Consider the following 20,762-nt stretch of genomic DNA (forward strand, 5'->3'; position numbering starts at 1 on the left):
GAGCTGTTTTGCAAGGAGGAATGGGAAAAAATGTCAGTCTCTCGATGTGCAAAACTGATAGGGACATGCCCCAAGCGACTTACAGCTGTAATCGCAGCAAAAGGTGGCGCTACAAAGTATTAACTTAAGGGGGCTGAATAATTTTGCATGCCCAATTTTTCAGTTTTTGATTTGTTAAAAAAGTTTGAAATATCCAATAAATGTCGTTCCACTTCATGCTTGTGTCCCACTTGTTGTTGATTCTTCACAAAAAAAATACAGTTTTATGTCTTTATGTTTGAAGCCTGAAATGTGGCAAAAGGTTGCAAAGTTCAAGGGGGCCGAATACTTCCGCAAGGCACTGTAATATAACTGATCAGCAGCTGTTCTACATTACAGTAGCCTTCAAAATAAAGGTTCCAGTTGGAACCAAATAAGGTTTTTCAGAGGAATGCCATAAGGGAACCATTTAAGGTTCTTAAGTCTTTACAGTGTTAATTTAACTCCTGAATCAAAACTAGAAGTTATAGACGGTTTACTCTGCTACCTCACAGCAAGCGGTACCAGAGTGCCAAACCTAGGACCAAAAGGCTCCTCAACAGCTTCTACCCCCAAGCCATAAGACTGCTGAACAATTCATAAAATCGGCACCGGACAGTTTACATTGACCCCCCTCCCTTTTGTACACTGTTGCTACTCGCTGTTTGTTTGTTACCTATGTATACACTTCGCCCCCACCTACATGTACAGATTACCTCAACTAGCCCGTACCCCTGCACACTGACTCGGTACCGGTGCCCCCTGTATATAGCCTCCACACTGACTCGGTGCCGGTGCCCCCTGTATATAGCCTCCACACTGACTCGGTGCCGGTGCCCCCTGTATATAGCCTCCACACTGACTCGGTACCGGTGCCCCCTGTATATAGCCTCCACACTGACTCGGTGCCGGTGCCCCCTGTATATAGCCTCCACACTGACTCGGTACCGGTGCCCCCTGTATATAGCCTCGTTATTGTTATTCTTATTGTGTTACTTTTTATTATTACTTTTTATTTTTGTCTACTTGGCAAATATGTTCTTCTTCTTGAACTGCACTGTTGGTTAAGGACTCTTAAGTAAGCATTTCACTGTAAAGTCTACACTTGTTGTATTTGGCGCATGTGCCAAATAAAGTTTGATTTGATTAGAAATGTTACACTGCAAAATCAACACTAGTCAACACTGGTCAAGTTGCTCTGTGCTATAGAAGGGACAGATCAGCAGGTTTCCATACATTTCAAGGACCTTTTTGAATTCCAATGAACTGCAGATGCCACGTTAAGAACCCCCCCACTGGACTCAAAAGGTCCTTTATCGGGCAAGAGTTCTCCAAGGAACCCTAATAAGAGCTGAAAAAGAATGGTGTGTATGCAGAGTGAAAACATTACAGTGAACATTATGTTTAACACTGAACCTGCTGTCTGTATGCACCGAGCAATGAAAAGGTCTGTCCTCATTTAACGTGTAATGTGGCTAGAGATTAAATTGGAAGTTAATATCTCATCATTATATTGATAGCAATGATTATGCAGATTGCAGTCATCAACACATTGTATTAATGGGTCATCGTGTGGGAATTGGCGCCATCAGCGGGTGAAGTTAACAGAACCTTCACCCTCCCAGCCTACTCTCTTTCTCTGTGTGTGACTCCCCACTGCAAAATAAGGACTGGTTGTTACAGCGGTTCAATTTTAACAATAATTAAATGTAAATAATTATTGCAAAGGGAGAAAAGAGAATTTAACAATGCCCCCCCCCCCCCCCCCCCCCCTCTCTCTCGCTCTCACACACACACACTATCGACTGGAATATTGGTATGTCAGGGCTACCTTAAGGGGCGAATTAGACCTTTTTTTAAAATCTGGAATGTTTTTTTTTAAATATAATGTTTTGGTGAAGCTGTGTTTGCTTAGTTACCCGCTGTGCTTATGCTGTTCTGTGCTCATATTGGCCCATGCATGAGACATGGAGCTAGCTAATAAATATAGTGTGAAGATATATCCACAAATTCATTGTTTTACACAATATTTTATCATATTTGATGAGTTATTTGATCAAAGTTTTCCTTTACCAAAATGGATGACTTTTAGACATGTTGTTAGGATCCTAATGTCCATTCTAGAGGACTAATATACAGTATAATTCTATGAGGCAGACAGTCATCAGTGCAGCTGTACAGTATAAAGAGGCTTTCATTTTGTAGTGGATATTGTTCTAGAATAGATGAACCAGTGTTAAAATAGTTTGTATCTGTAATTATTGTGTGTTATGTTCTACAATAATTGATTAGGTCCTGGAGGATTTGTCCGGCGTGTTCTCGCCCTGTTACACTTATTGAAATCATCAACCTTGACTAGAATCACTCCATTTGCAAACATTTTCCAGGCACAACGCCCAGCCCCGATAATTTATTATTAGGCTTTAACAGGGCACTCCCAAGGACTCAATTTAGCTAATGTGGTGGCAAAATATTAACCAAGGTGATTAGGAAGAGGCAACCATTGTGATCTTATCGATCTACTGCACGTTCATAGTTCAAATATCTGAAATATCTGCTTTATGGTGGTAAAGGTTGAAAAATATTGCAAATATAGTCATTCATTGCACACTTTTTGCCATACCATCAACATTACGGGATGTGATGTATGACTGTTCGATTTTTAGGAAGCTGCAGTTGAACATTTCTTCCCACACACCTGACAGGACACAAGGACAGTGATTGGTTGGCAGCAGCGCGTCATTCTTCAATCAACATTGTACTTCACAGTACTTTGCCACATCCACAATCTATCCACACCTCAATCCATACCATCAAATAAGTAGCATAAATGTGTAATCTACACTGATGATAAATAAACTGCGGGTCTTTTGCCAACAATGCAGTTAAAGATCATTTAAAAAAATAGAAATAGTGAAATAAGGAATAAATACACCGTGAACAACAATAAGAAGTTAAAATAACATGGCTATATACAGGGAGTACCAGTACCAAGTCTATGTGCAGGAGTATGAGGTAATTGAGTAGCTATGTACAGTATATATAGGTAGGGGTAAAGTGACTAGGCAACAGGATAGATAATAAACATCATTAACCGTTTATCTATCCTGTTGCCTAGACACTTTACCTCTACCTATGTGGTGAGTGTGAAAGTCTGCCCAGGGCCTGGGCTCCAGGGGCCCCCCATTGATTTTGTTAGTCATTCTCACTCAAATCATATTAACATTGCATCTGTCATGACAGGAAATTAGCTTTAAAACTACAAAAAAGTTTCTCCGCCAAAAGGCATAATGGATTGAATGGCAGGAAAATTGTAAAACTGCAAAACAATTAGCTCTGTCCCATGAAAAAAATGAGTAGAATTGCATGAAATTTGTTATAAAATTGCAACAAAATAAATATTAGTCCAATAGCAAAACTTGCTTTAAAACTGCAAGATTTTCTCTATTCCACATGGCAAAATGTGTAGAGTGGCAGGAAATGTACTTTTGTTTTCTTCTCTCTGCCGTCAAGAGGGGGGTCACTACCCGCAGGGCCCCAGAAGGCTAAAGCCGGCCCTGTGGGTAGCCATTTGATTAGCTATTTAGCAGCCTTGATTAGGTCTCAGATATAGCTCTTTCCTCTGGCTGTTGTTTCCCCCTCAGGCAAATAAATGTCATTTCAATAATGGTATAAGTAACTAATCATCTCACTACTTGTGTGTAAGTGCCAGTGATCAGATCGCACTGAGTGATGGGTTCACTGCTGGCGTCCATCACCAGAACCCACTGAGTGATGGGTTCACTGCTGGCGTCCATCAACAGAACCCACTGAGTGATGGGTTCACTGCTGGCTTCCATCACCAGAACCCACTGAGTGATGGGTTCACTGCTGGGGTCCATCACCAGAACCCACTGAGTGATGGGTTCACTGCTGGCTTCCATCACCAGAATCCACTGAGGAATGGGTTCAATGCTGGGGTCCATCACCAGAACCCACTGAGTGATGGGTTCACTGCTGGGGTCCATCACCAGAACCCACTTAGTGATGGGTTCACTGCTGGCTTCCTTCACCAGAACCCACTGAGGAATGGGTTCACTGCTGGCGTCCATCACCAGAACCCACTGAGTGATGGGTTCACTGCTGGCGTCCATCAACAGAACCCACTGAGTGATGGGTTCACTGCTGGCTTCCATCACCAGAACCCACTGAGTGATGGGTTCACTGCTGGGGTCCATCACCAGAACCCACTGAGTGATGGGTTCACTGCTGGCTTCCATCACCAGAATCCACTGAGGAATGGGTTCAGTGCTGGGGTCCATCACCAGAACCCACTGAGTGATGGGTTCACTGCTGGGGTCCATCACCAGAACCCACTTAGTGATGGGTTCACTGCTGGCTTCCTTCACCAGAACCCACTGAGGAATGGGTTCACTGCTGGGGTCCATCACCAGAACCCACTGAGTGATGGGTTCACTGCTGGGGTCCATCACCAGAACCCACTGAGTGATGGGTTCACTGCTGGGGTCCATCACCAGAACCCACTGAGTGATGGGTTCACTGCTGGGGTCCCATTCATCCTCTTTAACTGGCTTGATTTTTTCTAACTCTCCTCTTTTAAAACAGCTCTGTAATGTTTCCTCTAATGGCAGTGAGAGGCTCAATTCCAAACAGGGCCATTTTGAACACAGGATGACAGGATTCTTTATGGTCTTTGTAAGTAAAGTTGTTGAGGAGTCCAAGGGTCCTTTCATAAGTATTTGCATTTAATCAGCACATCGGAAGGTACAGGAGATCTGGAGATCTGGGGACCCCTATTTTTACGCTGCTGCTACTCTCTGTTTTTTCATATATGCATAGTCACTTTAACTATACGTTCATGTACATACTACCTCAATTGGGCCAACCAACCAGTGCTCCTGCACATTGGCTAACTGGGCTATCTGCACTGTGTCCCGCCAACCACCACCCGCCAACCCCTCTTTTACACTACTGCTACTCTCTGTTCATCATATATGCATAGTCACTTTAACCATATCTACATGTACATACTACCTCAATCAGCCTGACTAACCGGTGTCTGTATGTAGCCTCGCTACTTTTATAGCCTCGCTACTGTATATAGCCTGTCTTTTTACTGTTGTTTTATTTCTTTACTTAGCTATTGTTCACCTAACATCTTTTTGCACTATTGGTTAGAGCCTGTAAGTAAGCAAGGTCTACACCTGTTGTATTCGGCGCATGTGATAAATAAACTTGGATTTGATTTGAAAATGAAGTGGCTTTGTCCATCTGGAAAGATTGCCAGACAGAGGCATCATTCCCATGTGACAATACCAGGGGAAGTCACCTCCTCATAGCAAAAACAAAGCACGTAACAGGTAGTGTGGAGGGTAAAAGCTCTTTGCTTTTTTTCTCTTCAATTAAAGACTACCAGAACCCACTGGATTCTCCAATTACACTGAATGAACTACAGGACAAAATACAAACTCTCCTACCCAAAAAGGCTTGTGGTGTTGATGGGATCCTAAATAAAATAAAATATATAGACAACAAATTCCAGTTGCATATACTTAAACTCTTTAACATCATCCTCAGCTCTGGCATCTTCCCCAATATTTTTAACCAAGGACTGATCACCCCAATCCACAAAAGTGGAGACAAATTTCACCCCAATAACTACCATGAGATATGCGTCAACAGCAACCTTGGAAAAATCCACTACATTATCATTAACAGCAGATTCGTACATTTCCTCAGTGAAAGCAATGTACTGAGCAACTGTCAAATTAGCTTTTTACCAAATTACCGTATGACAAACCACATTCACCCTGCACACCCTAATTGACCAAAAAGACAAAGGTAAAGTCTTCTCATGCTTTGATTTTAAAAAAGCCTTTGACTCAATTTGGCATGAGCGTCTGCTACACAAATGAATGGAAAGTGGTATTGGGGGAAAAACAGACAACATAAAATCCATGTACACAAACAAGTGTGCGGTTACAATGGGAAAAAAACAATTTCTTTCCACAGGACCATGGGGTGAGATAGGGATTGTAATGTGGTGCGTGTTGGTGGCAGGGAAGTCAGGTGCAGGAGAACGAACTTAGTAAAAACGGAGTTGTTTAATAAATGCTGATAAAACTCCAAAAACCAAAATGTACAAAATAACAAAGTGGGAACAAAATCTGTCGCACACCAACATGATACATGCACATCACATACAAACAAACAATCTCCGACAAGGACATGAGGGGAAACAGAGGGTTAAATACACAACATCTAATTGATGGGATTGGAACCAGGTGTGAAAGACGACAAGATAAAACCAATGGAAAATGGATCAGTGATGGCTAGAAGGCCGCTGACGTCGACCGCCGAACACCGCCCGAACAAGGAGAGGGACCGACTTCGTGAAGTCGTGACAGGGATGCAGTTTGAGCCCTAATGTCTTCAACATATATAGCAAAAATATCCTCTGTGTACAACGTAAAACAAATACTGCATGCAGAGCGGAATTAGGCCGATACTCTAATTATCAAAATCTAGAAAATAACCGTTCAATTCTACAACCACCTAAAAGGAAGTGATTCCCAAACCTTCCATGACAAAGCCATCACCTACAGAGCGATGAACCTGGAGAAGAGTCCCCTAAGCAAGCTGGTCTTGGGGCTCTGTTCACAAACACGACTCCACAGAGCCCAAGGACAGCAACACAACTAGGCCCAACCAAATCATGAGAAAACTAAAAGATAATTACTTAACACATTGAAAAGAATTAACAAAAGAACAGCAACCTAGAATGCTATTTGGCCCTAAACAGAGAGTACACAGTCGCAGAATACCTGCCCACTGTGACTGACCCAAACTTAAGGAAAGCTTTGACTATGTACAGACTCAGTGAGCATAGCCTTGCTATTGAGAAAGGCTGCCATAGGCAGACCTGGCTATCAAGAGAATACCGGCTATGTGCGCACTACCCACAAAATGAGGTGGAAACTGAGCTGCACTTCTTCCAAATGTATGACCATATTAGAGACACATATTTCCCTCAGATTACACAATCAAACCCAATTTTGATAAACTTCCATATCTACTGGGTGAAATACCACAGTGTGCCATCACAGCAGCAAGATTTGTAACCAACAAGAAAAGGGTAACCAGTGAAGAACTGTAACGATTTGCGCTGAGAGTCGGGAAGCTCATTCAGGGAGTGAGTGTTTTAATAAATAAATGCAACACTAAACAAGAAACACGAACAACGCACAGACTTAACACTGGAACAGAAACAATAACGCCTGGGGAAGGAAACAAACGGAGTGACATATATATATAGGGAAGGTAATCAGGGAGGTGATAGAGTCCAGGTGAGTCTGATGATGCGCAGGTGCGCGTAATGATGGTAACAGGTGTGTGCCATAACAAGCAGCCTGGTGACCTAGAGGCCGGAGAGAGAGCACACGTGACAAGAACAAACCCATATTTTGCACTTTAACTATTTGCACGTCGTTACAACAGCGTATATAGACATAATATAACATTTGAAATGTCATTGTTCTTATGGAACTTTTGTGAGTGTAATGTTTACTGTTAATTTGTATTGTTCATTTCACTTTTGTTTATTATCTACTTCACTTGCCTTGGCATGTACACATATGTTTCCCATGCCAATAAAGCCATTGAATTGAGAGAGAGAGACAGAGTGAGAGAGAGAGAGAGAAACAGGTTCACTGGCACTTAATTGCTTTATTTGATTTACATAATCTTCAGCAAATGAAAAAAATGGGCAAGAGGCGGGTTTTTAAGAGTATTGTTTTTGAGAGTTGTTTATCGTTACAGTTGCCGTTAACGACAGGTTCCAGACAGCTGCACAGATCATACGTCTCCAGCCCTCTCTCGGAGCTGTCAGCTCTACAGCACAAAGTCATGTTGATTCCGATGTTTATCCAAACGGCTCGACGTGTGACCGCTTTTACTACCTTGTAAGACCTTCGGAGCCATCTGCAAAGACTAACCTGCCACACCTCATTAGCCCATACCCCTGTGAACATGGGAAGAGCAAACACACTCACACAAACACACACACACACACTCTGCTGCCAAAAACACATTTTTTAAATCCAAAGTGATGCTTCCTCAAACAACCTGGGGGAGTGGAGGAGAACGATGGGGGGTGGCAGAAGGGGTCACTTGTTTTCTTGGATCATCACAGTAATCCTAGCCTTTGATTTCTGGAGATGCCGGACTGGCAGGCATTACTGTAGCTTGTCATACGCGTGGTGTTTGGAACCAACCAACTGACTTGTTTGGCCCTGTGTGTCTGTAGAGACCCCTCGGCTGGTTGGATGCAGCAGATTTTTCCCTGTGATGCCAGGGGGCACCTAGCCTGCACTCAATAAACAAAGCATTACAGGACCCCACCTTATTACACACTCAGCCTAGGATGTTGTGGACCCACCACCATGTTGGGCCAAGATGGGGCATGATGGTGTGTTATTTGAAATGGGCAGTCGTTTTAGTTGACAGTGTTGTTCAAAGGAGTTTGTGATAGAGCTTGGAGCTTGTGCGTGTGTGTGTGTGTGTGTGTGTGTGTGTGTGTGTGTGTGTGTGCACTTATGTGTCTGTGTATACATGTGTATGTGTGTCTGCCAGTGGGTTCTTTTCTCAGTTCTCTCAGGTAAATGTGCGCTTGTCAAATGTTGCCTTCTTTGTCATTCCAGGTATGCCCCTCAGTCTAGACTGTAAGGCCTTCTTTGGCTACAGCGGGGAGTCTAGACACATCATCTACTGGATGAAGGGGGAGAAGTTTGTGGAGGAGCTGGCAGGTCACATTAAAGAAAGTGAAGTCAGGTACTGTATATAATCTATCACTGCAAACTTTTCCTCTTTCTCTGTTTCTGATCGTGGAAGTGTCTAGTTTCTGGTTATATACAGAAACCAGTGTGGATGTGACTGACACTAGCATATTATGCCCATTAGGGTTGTGGAGTAATGTCTTGTAGGTCTGAAAAATCATCCGGCTTCATTAGGAGTGTGATGTTCCACTGCCACATCCTGTGCTGTCCACTGTGACTGACAGCATAATACCTCCATCAGCGGGAGGGGATTTCTGCTTCGATATCAGCTCCAGGATTTGTACTACAGTCTAAATGGACAGAGGGGAAATTCCTCATGCACACAATGAGAAACTAATCACGTAACAATTTAATTCAGGGTAAATCCGGGCTTGTTGGAAGTAGCAGACTGCTACTTCTGAAAGATGATAAGATTTCATCCTCTTGTTGGAAAGCTAGTAATTACCACATAAAGCTAGTAATTACCACATAAAGCTAGTAATTACCATATAAAGCAAGTTATTACCACATAAAGCACGTACCGTAATTACCATATAAATCTAGTAATTACCACATAAAGCTAGTAATTACCACATAAAGCTAGTAATTACCACATAGCTGTCATGCAAATGTAACCACTCCTATCAAATGACAAATAACTCTCAACTTCCCAGCCTAGAGTAGCCAGTAGCATCTTCTACCCAGTAGCCAGTAGCATCTTCTGCCCAGTAGCATTTGGCATCACCTCCCCAGTATCCATTAGCATCACCTCCCCAGTAGCCAGTAGCATCACCTCCCCAGTAGCCAGTAGCATCACTTCGCCAGTAGCATCACTTCCCCAGTAGCCAGTAGCATCACTTCCCCAGTAGCCAGTAGCATCACTTCCCCAGTAGCCAGTAGCATCACCTCCCCAGTAGCCAGTAGCATCACTTCCCCAGTAGCCAGTAGCATCACTTCCCCAGTAGCCAGTAGCATCACTTCCCCAGTAGCCAGTTGCATCAACTCCCCAGCCTGGAGTAGCCAGTAGCATCATCTCACCAGCCTGGAGTAGCCAGTAGCATCATCTCACCAGCCTGGAGTAGCCAGTAGCATCATCTCACCAGCCTGGAGTAGGCAGTAGCATCATCTCACCAGCCTGGAGTAGGCAGTAGCATCATCTCACCAGCCTGCAGTAGGCAGTAGCATCAACTCCCCAGCCTGGAGTAGCCAGTAGCATCATCTCACCAGCCTGGAGTAGCCAGTAGCATCATCTCACCAGCCTGGAGTAGGCAGTAGCATCATCTCACCAGCCTGGAGTAGGCAGTAGCATCAACTCCCCAGCCTGGAGTAGCCAGTAGCATCATCTCACCAGCCTGGAGTAGGCAGTAGCATCATCTCACCAGCCTGGAGTAGGCAGTAGCATCATCTCACCAGCCTGGAGTAGCCAGTAGCATATTAAAGTAATAAAGTACACAATGGATTTCAAAACCACTGAACTGACTACACACCAGAACCCACCACTCCAATTCTAACTCTACTATCTACTGCTGGAGGTATTCAGCCAATCATCAAGTTTGCAGACAACACAACAGTAGTGGATACTTGTCACTTTAATAATGTTTACATATTTTGCATTACTCATCTCAAATGTATATACTGTATTCTATTCTATTCTACTGTATCTTAGTCTATGTTGCTCTGACATTGCTTGTCCAAATATTTATATATTCTTAATTCTATTCCTTTACTTTAGATTTGTTTACTTGTCAAATATTACTACACTGTTGGAGCTAGAAACACAAGCATTTTGCTACACCCGCAATAACATCTGCTAAACACGTGTATGTGAGCAATGAAATTAGATTTGCTACAAGTTCAGACAGCTGACTAGATTATTTAAATGTTTTGCTGACATGGCTAATTAAGTAAATGTCAATGACTGACATAACAAGAGAAAAATGACTGATGCACAACCAAATTTCAAACGTTCTGTTGATCTACTGTTCAACTGACCCCGAACTGAGTTCCTAGGTTGGGGACCCCCTAGCAGCTTGAGGCCCTAAGTGACCACTTATGCCTAGAGCCGCCCCACCAGCACATGGCCAAACCAAAACCAACCAATGTCTCTCTCTCTCTCGCCAACAAAACAAGGCTGGATGTCTCTACAGTTGTGCAGATGAGATGGGAAAGTGACTGAAATTAACTAAGAAAAGCAGATATTATCACATGAATGGCTAGAGGCGGAGATATAGAGATACTGTACAGAGCAGAGAGGAGTTATTTGTTCACAGGCAGACTGGAATTTTCTTTCTGCACAATTGGTGAACAGCCAAGAATGATGACTAAGAAGGGAGAGGGGAAAAGGCTACTTATTTAAGAGGCTCTAATAACCCTATGAACAAAGGAGGTGCCAGTTTTCAGTAGAAATATGTCTGAGATTTCATACAAAGAAGTCTAGGTCAGGTTAGTGCAGTAAGACACTCTGACCCAGTTTCTCTCAATGCTCCTGGTGGACTAATGCAATCTGAGAGAGAGGCAGATCTGGCTCTCAAGAGAAGACAGGCTGTGTGCACAATGCCTGCAAAATGAGGTGGAAACTGAGCTGCACTTCCTAACCTCCTGCCCAATGTATGACCATATTAGAGACACACATTTCCCTCAGATTACACAGATCCACAAAGAATTCAAAAACAAATCCAATATTGATCAACTCCCATATCTACTGGGTGAAATACCACAGTGTGTCATCACAGCAGCAAGATTTGTGACCTGTTGCCACAAGAAAAGGGCAACCAGTGAAGAACAAACACCATTGTAAATACAACCCATATTTATGTTTTTCAAAAAGAAAGGAGGACCAAGGCACTCTTCATATAATTAATTAAAATGCCTTTATTAGTACGGCATGTTCAATAGAAACAAAGTTTTTTTTAAACCAACGCGTTTCGGCTGCATGGCCTTTGTCAGGGAGTACAAAAAAAGGAGTACACGGTCCTCTTTTAAACAGCTTATCAATTAGCCCTAATTGGAAGAGGGAGTGGTTACACAATTGATTGGACACACCTAGTAAGCAATACTATACACATTGAAATACTGTAGCTATGTTATCATAAAAATACAACCCCAAGCTAGAAGTATCAGAACACTAAAAGGTAGTTCTAACCTTAAATATGACAGGGAGAAGTGTCAAGAATAAGAAAGCAATATATTCCATAGTACACTAGAACACAGCAAAACATGAACAACAACAGTCTAACCATAGCTGAGGGCAATAGAGCTAGAGGACATCACGACCCTACAGGAAGGGTGAGAAATCCATATCTTCATCTAAACCAGGGTATTTAGTGGCCTGTAGTTTGTAAATCCCAAAACTTTCCCTTTGGTTTAACTGTTTAAGACGGTCCACTTTTCTAATAGAGGCCGGAATATGATCAATACCCATAGCTTGTAGGGAGGCAGGGTTGCCATGGTGTAGGGACTTGTAGTGCCTTGCCATGGTGTAGGGACTTGTAGTGCCTTGCCATGGTGTAGGGACTTGTAGTGTCTTGCCATGGTGTAGGGACTTGTAGTGCCTTGCCATGGTGTAGGGACTTGTAGTGCCTTGCCATGGTGTAGGGACTTGTAGTGCCTTGCCATGGGGTAGGGACTTGTAGTGCCTTGCCATGGTGTAGGGACTTGTAGTGCCTTGCCATGGTGTAGGGACTTGTAGTGCCTTGCCATGGGGTAGGGACTTGTAGTGTCTTGCCATGGTGTAGGGACTTGTAGTGCCTTGCCATGGTGTAGGGACTTGTAGTGCCTTGCCATGGTGTAGGGACTTGTAGTGCCTTGCCATGGTGTAAGGACTTGTAGTGCCTTGCCATGGTGTAGGGACTTGTAGTGCCTTGCCATGGGGTAGGGACTTGTAGTGCCTTGCCATGGTGTAGGGACTTGTAGTGCCTTGCCATGGGGTAGGGACTTGCCATGGGGTAGGGACTTGTAGTGCCTTGCCATGGTGTAGGGACTTGTAGTGTCTTGCCATGGTGTAGGGACTTGTAGTGCCTTGCCATGGTGTAGGGACTTGTAGTGCCTTGCCATGGGGTAGGGACTTGTAGTGCCTTGCCATGGGGTAGTCTTCATTGCCTACCCATATGGCGTACTTGTGTTCCGCTATGCGGTCTTGAAGGCATCTCTTTGTCCTTCCAATGTAGAACACCTTGCACTGTGGACATTACAATCTATAGATGACATGAGTGGTTTTGCAGTTAATGAAATGCTTGACGTAATACTCCCTTTTGGAAGCTGTGTCAACAAAATACTTCTTCTGTACAATATTACTGCAATGGTTGCAATGGTTACATTTAAAAGAACCCTTGGGTTTGTGATCAAGACAAGATAACTGTGGACTAATTTGTCATTTAGGGTAGGACATCTCTTAGAGCTTATGGCTTCAAGACCGCCTTCAAGACAGCTTAGCGGAACACAAGTACGCCATACGGGTAGGCAATGAAGACTACACCATGGCAAGGCACTACAAGTCCTAACACCATGGCAAGGCACTACAAGTCCCTACACCATGGCAAGGCACTACAAGTCCCTACACCATGGCAAGGCACTACAAGTCCCTACCCCATGGCAAGGCACTACAAGTCCATACACCATGGCAAGGCACTACAAGTCCCTACACCATGGCAAGACACTACAAGTCCCTACACCATGGCAAGGCACTACAAGTCCCTACACCATGGCAAGGCACTACAAGTCCCTACACCATGGCAAGGCACTACAAGTCCCTACACCATGGCAAGGCACTACAAGTCCCTACACCATGGCAACCCTGCCTCCCTACAAGCTATGGGTATTGGTCATATTCCGGCCTCTATTAGAAAAGTGGACCGTCTTAAACAGTTAAACCAAAAGGAAAGTTTTTGAATTTACAAACTACAGGCCACTAAATACCCTGGTTTAAATGAAGATATGGATTTCTCACCCTTCCTGTAGGGTCGTGATAGGTCCATTTGCTGTCATCTAGTGGACATTTTGCTCTATTGCCCTCAGCTATGGTTAGACTGTTGTTGTTCATGTTTTGCTGTGTTCTAGTGGACTAGTGGACTGTGGAATATTTAGCTTTCTTATTCTTGACACTTCTCCCAGTCATATTTAAGGTTAGAACTACCTTTTAGTGTTCTGATACTTCTAGTTGTATTTTTATGATAACATAGCTACAGTATTTCAATGTGTATAGTATTGCTTACTAGGTGTGTCCAATCAATTGTGTAACCACTCCCTCTTCCAATTAGGGCTAATTGATAAGCTGTTTAAAAGAGGACCGTGTACTCCTTTTTTTGTACTCCCTGACAAAGGCCATGCAGCCGAAACGCGTTGGTTTAAAAAAAACTTTGTTTCTATTGAACATGCCGTACTAATAAAGGCATTTTAATCAATTATATGAAGAGTGCCTTGGTCCTCCTTTCTTTTTGTTGACCAATATTACCCCTTTTACCAAAGAGCACCTTCTATCTACCAAAATATACTATTGTGTACCTTAGTAGCACTTCCCTTCCTCCTCTTTCCATATTTGTTTTTTTATTTTCCCTTTTGTACTTTAACTATTTGCACGTCGTTACAACACTGTATATAGATATAATATGACATTTGAAATGTCTTTATTCTTTTGGAACTTACGTGAGTGTAATGTTTACTGTTAATTTTTATTGTTTATTATCTACTTCACTTGATTTGGCAATGTCAACATATGCCAATAAAGCCCTTAAATTAAAAATTGAAATTGAGAGGGAGAAAGAGCTGGAGAGAAAGAAAGAGGAAGAGAGAAATGGACTGTGTGCATATTGTGTGTTTGTGGGCGTGTATGTGTGTCTGTCTGTGTGTGTTTGTGATGGTCCAAGTGAACATATGCGTGTGCCTGACTATGAATATTCTCTTCTGATGGGGAATTTTAGCAAGTAGCTCATCATTCAGAATGACCTCTATCACAAATCGCCACATCACATCAGTCCTTCTCAGTGGCACTGCAAAGACCTGCTCTTTATTTTCATTTGGAGGTTTTGAAGTGCTCTTGTGGGGGAGAGTTTTCACGCCTCTGCGCTGGTTTTGTTTTCTTCCAGCCGAGCCACTAATGATGTATTACGCCTTCCTCTCACCTCTAGAACTGCGTCCTCCTTCCTAGCGTGGAGGTACAGCATTATCCTTCCTAACGTGGATGTACAGCATTATCCTTCCCGGTGTGGATGTACAGCATTATCCTTCCCTTGTGTGGAGGTACAGCATTATCCTTCCTGATGTGGATGTGCTGCATTATCCTTCCTGGCGTGGATGTACAGCATTATCCTTACTAACATTTAGAATGGAGCCGGAGGGGATGGCTGACATTTTAGTACATCATTATCCTTCCTAATGTGGAGGTACATCATTATCCTTCCCAATGTAGAGGTACATCATTATCCTTCCTAATGTGGACAGGCGAGGCGCACTGTAGGCCTGGTGCGTGGTGCCGGCACTGGTGGTACTGGGCCGAGGACACACACCTCAGGGCGAGTGCGGGGAGCTGCCACCGGAGGGTTGATGAGTGGAGGTGGTACCGGATAGACCGGACTGTGCAGGCGCACTGGAGCTCTTGAGCACCGAGCCTGCCCAACCTTACCTGGTTGAATGCTCCTGGTCGCCCTGCCAGTGCGGCAAGGTGGAATAGCCCGCACTGGGCTATGCAGGCGAACCGGGGACACCGTGCGCAAGGCTGGTGCCATGTAAGCCGGCCCAAGGAGACGCACTGGAGACCAGATGCGTAGAGCTGGCCTCAGGGCACTTGGCTCGATGCCCACTCTAGCTCGGCCAATACGCGGAGCTGGTATGTACCGCACCGGGCTATGCACCCGCACTGGGGACACCGTGCGCTCCACCGCATAACACGGTGCCTGCCCGGTCTCTCTCGCCCTCCAGTAAGCACAGGAAGTTGGCGCAGGTCTCCTACCTGGCTTCGTCATACTTCCAGTGTGCCGCCCCCCAAGACATTTTTGGGGCTGCCTCTCGGGCTTCCTTGCCAGCCGTGTTCCCTCATATCGCCGGCTCCTCTCTCCGGCTGCCTCTGCTCTCCTAGCAGCCTCCACCTGTTCCCATGGAAGGCGATCCTTTCCCGCCAGGATCTCCTCCCATGTGTAGCAACCCTTGCCGTCCAATACATCATCCCATGTCCATTCCTTGTTGCGCTGCTCCTGCTTCCGCTGCCTGTCACCACGCAGCTTGGTCCTGTTGTGGTGGGTGATTCTGTCACGGCTTTCTTCTGTTGAAGGAGAGGCGGACCAAAACGCAGCGTGGTTATTTTGATACATCTTTAATAAAGATGACAATAGAACAATATACAAAAACAAGAACCGTGAAAAACCGAAAACAGCCCTATCCTGTGTAACAAACACAAAGACAGGAACAATCACCCACAAAACCCAACACAAAACAAATATGGCTCCCAATCAGAGACAATGACCAGAACCTGCCTCTGATTGAGAACCATATCAGGCCCAAACACAGAAACAGACAACAAGACATCCAACATAGAATGCCCACTCAGATCACACCCTGACCAAACAAAACATAGAACATACAAACTAGACATCCAACATAGAATGCCCACTCAGATCACACCCTGACCAAACAAAACATAGAACATACAAACAAGACATCCAACATAGAATGCCCACTCAGATCACACCCTGACCAAACAAAACATAGAACATACAAATCAAACTATGGTCAGGGTGTGACAATTATCCTTCCTAATGTGGATGTACAGGTGTGGATGCCGCAATGTCTCCCTCCCCCCTCCCTGTGTGTGTGTGTGTGTGTGTGTGTGTTTGATCTCCAGCTCCACTGTAATGGGGAAAGAATCTCTGCCTGACGAGTATGACCTCTGCGCTGAACTCTTGTTAGCTGCATTGTGAAACCAGGGCCTGTCTCTGAAAACAGACCACTATATGAGGTGTATCTCCACCCCCTCACTATGTACCTCAGTGGTGACCTGTATACTCTAAGCTATGTTACCTCCCCTGAGGTTCTTCTCTCTCCTCCCTCCTCCTCCTCTTCTTCTACACAGGGTGCTGAAGGAACACTTGGGGGAAAAGGAGGTGGAGCTGTCCTTAACCTTCGACGCGGTGGAGGAGACGGACCTGGGAAACTACACCTGCTATGTGGAGAACCACATTGGACGGAGGAGCGGCAGCGCCATCCTGCAGAAAAGAGGTAGGCCAGGCCTCAACACCACTGCTGTCTGCTGATAATACTGCTGTGACAGTAACACTTTAGGCAGACAGATTTATGGGTAATGTCTCCCTTGGGAGGGGTGCGGCGTCATGGCATAATACCCTTTGCCGACTTGGGCACTGACCAATTAGAACCCCAATTCTTCACTTGTCTAATACTCTGTGTCATGCTACAGTTGAAGTCGGAAATTTACATACAGCTTAGCTTTAGCCAAATACATTAAACTCAGTTTTTCACAATTCCTGACATTTAATCCTTGTAAAAATTCCCTGTCGTAGGTCAGGTAGGATCACGACTTTATTTTAAGAATGTGAAATGTCAGAATAATAGTAGAGAGAATTATTTATTTCAGCTTTTATTTATTTCATCACATTCCCAGTGGGTCAAAAGTTTACATACACTCAATTAGTATTTGGTAGCATTGCCTTTTAAATTGTTTAACTTGGGTCAAATGCTTCAGGTAGCCTTCTAGAAGCTTCCCACAATAAGTTGGGTGAATTTTGGCCCATTCCTCCTGACAGAGCTGGTGTAACTGAGACAGGTTTGTAGGACTCCTTTCTCACACAAGCTTTTTCAGTTCTGCCCACACATTTTCTATTGGATTGAGGTCAGGGCTTTGTGATGGCCACTCCAATACCTTGACTTTGTTGTTGTTAAGTCATTTTGCCACACCTTTGGAAGCATGCTTGGGGTCATTGTCCATTTGGAAGACCCATTTGGAAGACCCACCCGGCAGGGTAGCCTAGTGGTTAGAGCGTTGGACTAGTAACCGGAAGGTTGCAAGTTCAAACCCCCGAGCTGACAAGGTACAAATCTGTCGTTCTGCCCCTGAACAGGCACACCCACTGTTCCTAGGCTGTCATTGTAAATAAGAATTTGTTCTTAACTGACTTGCCTAGTTAAATAAAGATTGCGACCATGCTTCACGGTTGAAATTGTGTTCTTCGGCTTGCAAGCCTCCCCCCTTTTCCTCCAAACATAACAATGGTCATTATCGCCAAACAGTTCTATTTTTGTTCATCAAAAATAGAACTGGACATTTCTCCAGAAAGTACGATCTTTGTCCCCATGTGCAGTTGCAAACCATAGCCTGTCTTTTTTATGCTGGTTTTGGAGCAGTGGCTTCTTCCTTGTTGAGCGGCCTTTCAGGTTATGTCGATATAGGACTCGTTTTACTGTGGATATAGATACTTTTGTACATGTTTCCTCCAGCATCTTCACAAGGTCCTTTGCTGTTGTTCTGGGATTGATTTGCACTTTTCACACCAAAGTACATTCATTTCTAGGAGACAGAATGCATCTCCTTCCTGAGCGGTATGACGGCTGTGTGGTCCCATGGTGTTTATACTTGCGTAATATTGTTTGTACAGTTGAACGTTGTACCTTCAGGCATTTGGAAATTGCTCCCAAGGATGAACCAGACTTGTGGAGGTCTCAAAAAAGAATTTTGAGGTCTTGGCTGATTTCTTTTGATTTTCCAATGATGTCAAGCAAAGAGGTACTGAGTTTGAAAGTAGTCCTTGAAATACATCCACAGGTACACCTCCAATCCAACCTCAAATGATGTCAATTAGCCTACCAGAAGCTTCTAAAGCCATGACATAATTTTCTGGAATTTTCCAAGCTGTTTAAAGGCACAGTCAACTTAGTGTATGTAAACTTCTGACCCACTGGGTGATACAGAGAAATAATCTGTTTGTAAACAATTGTTGGACAAATTACTTGTGTCACAAAGTAGATGTCCTAACCGACTTTCCAAAACTATAGTTTGTTAACAAGACATTTCTGGAGTGGTTGAAAAATGTTCACATGCGAAAATCAAAGTTGCAGTTTCATATGTGTGAACTTGCAATTCTACTTGTGAAAGTGAAAGTCTAATTTGCAGTTTCAGATATAAGAAACTCCAACTGTGAAAATCTTACTTTGTGGGGTTGAAATAATGTTATCTGAAAAGATGGTGTTAACATGTTGCAGTAGTATCCAAAAAGCCCAAATGTGGGACAAGGGAAAGATTTTGCAGGACATTCACAGAACCGTGGACATAATACATTTTTCGAGGGGCAGGTTAATTGATCACGCTCAAATGGCGACATAGTTCTGCTGTGTGAAGGTCACTGCCTGTTGCTACATCCATTTTTGGACTTAGAAATTAACGATATACAGTACCGGTCAAAATATTTAGAACACCTACTCATTCAAGGTTTAAAAAAATATATATATATATATATATATATATATATATATTCTATATTGTAGAATAATAGTGAAGACATCAAAACTATGAAATAACACATATGGTACCATGTCGTAACCAAAAAAGTAAAACAAAACAAAATATATTTTATATTTGACATTCCTCAAGTAGCCACCCTTTGCCTTGATGACAGCTTTGCACACTCTTGGCATTCTCTCAACCAGCTTCACCTGGAATGCTTTTCCAACAGTCTTGAAGGATTTCCTACATATACTGAGCACTTGTTGGCTGCTTTTCCTTCACTCTGTGGTCTGACTCCTCCCAAACCATCACAATTTGGTCGGGGGATTGTGGAGGCCAGGTAATCTGATACAGCACTCCATCATTCTCTTTTTTGGTAAAATAGCCCTTACACAGCCTAGAGGTGTGTTGGGTCATTGTCCTGCTGAAAAACAAGTAATAGTCCCACTAAGCCCAAACCAGATGGGATGGTGTATCGCTGCAGAATGCTGTGGTAGCCATGCTGGTTAAGTGTGCCTTGAATTCTAAATAAATCACAGACAGTGTCACCAGCAAAGCACCCCCACACCATAACACCTCCTCCTCCATGCTTTACAGCGGGAAATACAAGATATCATCCGTTCACCCACACTGCGTCTCACAAAACCATGGCGGTTGGAATGAAAAGACTCCAGACCGAAGGACAGATTTCCACCGGTCTAATGTCCATTGCTTGTGTTTCTTGGACCAAGCACGTCTCTTATTATTATCAATGTCCTTTAATCAATCCTTTAGTAGTGGTTTCGTTGCAGCAATTCGACCATGAAGGCCTGATTCACACAGTCTCCTCTGAACAGTTGATGTTGAGATGTGTCTGGCAGTTAACTCTAATGAACTTATCCTCCGCAGCAGAGGAAACTCTGGGTCTTCCATTCCTGTGGTGGTCCTCATGAGAGCCAGTTTCATCATAGCGCTTGATGGTTTTTGCGACTGCACTTGAAGAAACTTTCAAAGTTCTTGAAATGGTTCATATTGACTGTCCTTCATGGCTTAAAGTAATGATGAACTGTCGTTTCCCTTTGCTTATTTGAGCTGTACTTGCCATAACATGGACTTGGTCTTTTACCAAATAGGGCTATCTTCTGTATACTCTCCTACCTTATCACAACACAACTGGTTGGCTCGTTAAGAAGGAAAGAAATTCCACAAATTAAAAATAGTAAAAATAAAGGAAAAACCCTTGAATGCCTCATGAACTTAGTTCAACTCTCATACCCCATCAGAACCCAACACATACAGTGCATTCTGAAAGTATTCAGACTCCTTGACTTTTTCCACATTTTTTACGCTACAGCCTTATTGTAAAATGTATTACATCTTTTTTTTACTCATCAATATACACACAATGCCCCACATTTTTTTTTGCAAATGTATTAAAAATAAAGTATTATTTACACAAGTATTCAGACCCTTTGCTATGAGACTCGAAATTGATATAGAGCGTGCTATGG

General features: G+C 43.6%; 1 protein-coding gene across 4 annotated transcripts in view; it reads left to right on the forward strand.

Moving 5' to 3' along the window:
* LOC110504767 (X-linked interleukin-1 receptor accessory protein-like 2) overlaps positions 1–20,762 on the forward strand; it is a 457,839-nt gene that overhangs the window by 399,799 nt on the left and 37,278 nt on the right. For all 4 annotated transcript variants that reach the window (XM_090219380.1, XM_021583579.3, XM_090219381.1 and 1 more), the window contains 2 exons: positions 8,718–8,847; positions 16,891–17,036. In XM_090219380.1, the coding sequence (XP_090075506.1) occupies positions 8,718–8,847; positions 16,891–17,036 (276 nt within the window). The remainder of the gene's footprint in view (positions 1–8,717; positions 8,848–16,890; positions 17,037–20,762) is intronic.

The sequence above is a fragment of the Oncorhynchus mykiss genome, chromosome 25 (genome assembly GCF_057628025.1).
Source record: "Oncorhynchus mykiss isolate SJ-2025 chromosome 25, ASM5762802v1, whole genome shotgun sequence".
Classification (NCBI taxonomy): Eukaryota; Metazoa; Chordata; class Actinopteri; order Salmoniformes; family Salmonidae; genus Oncorhynchus; species Oncorhynchus mykiss.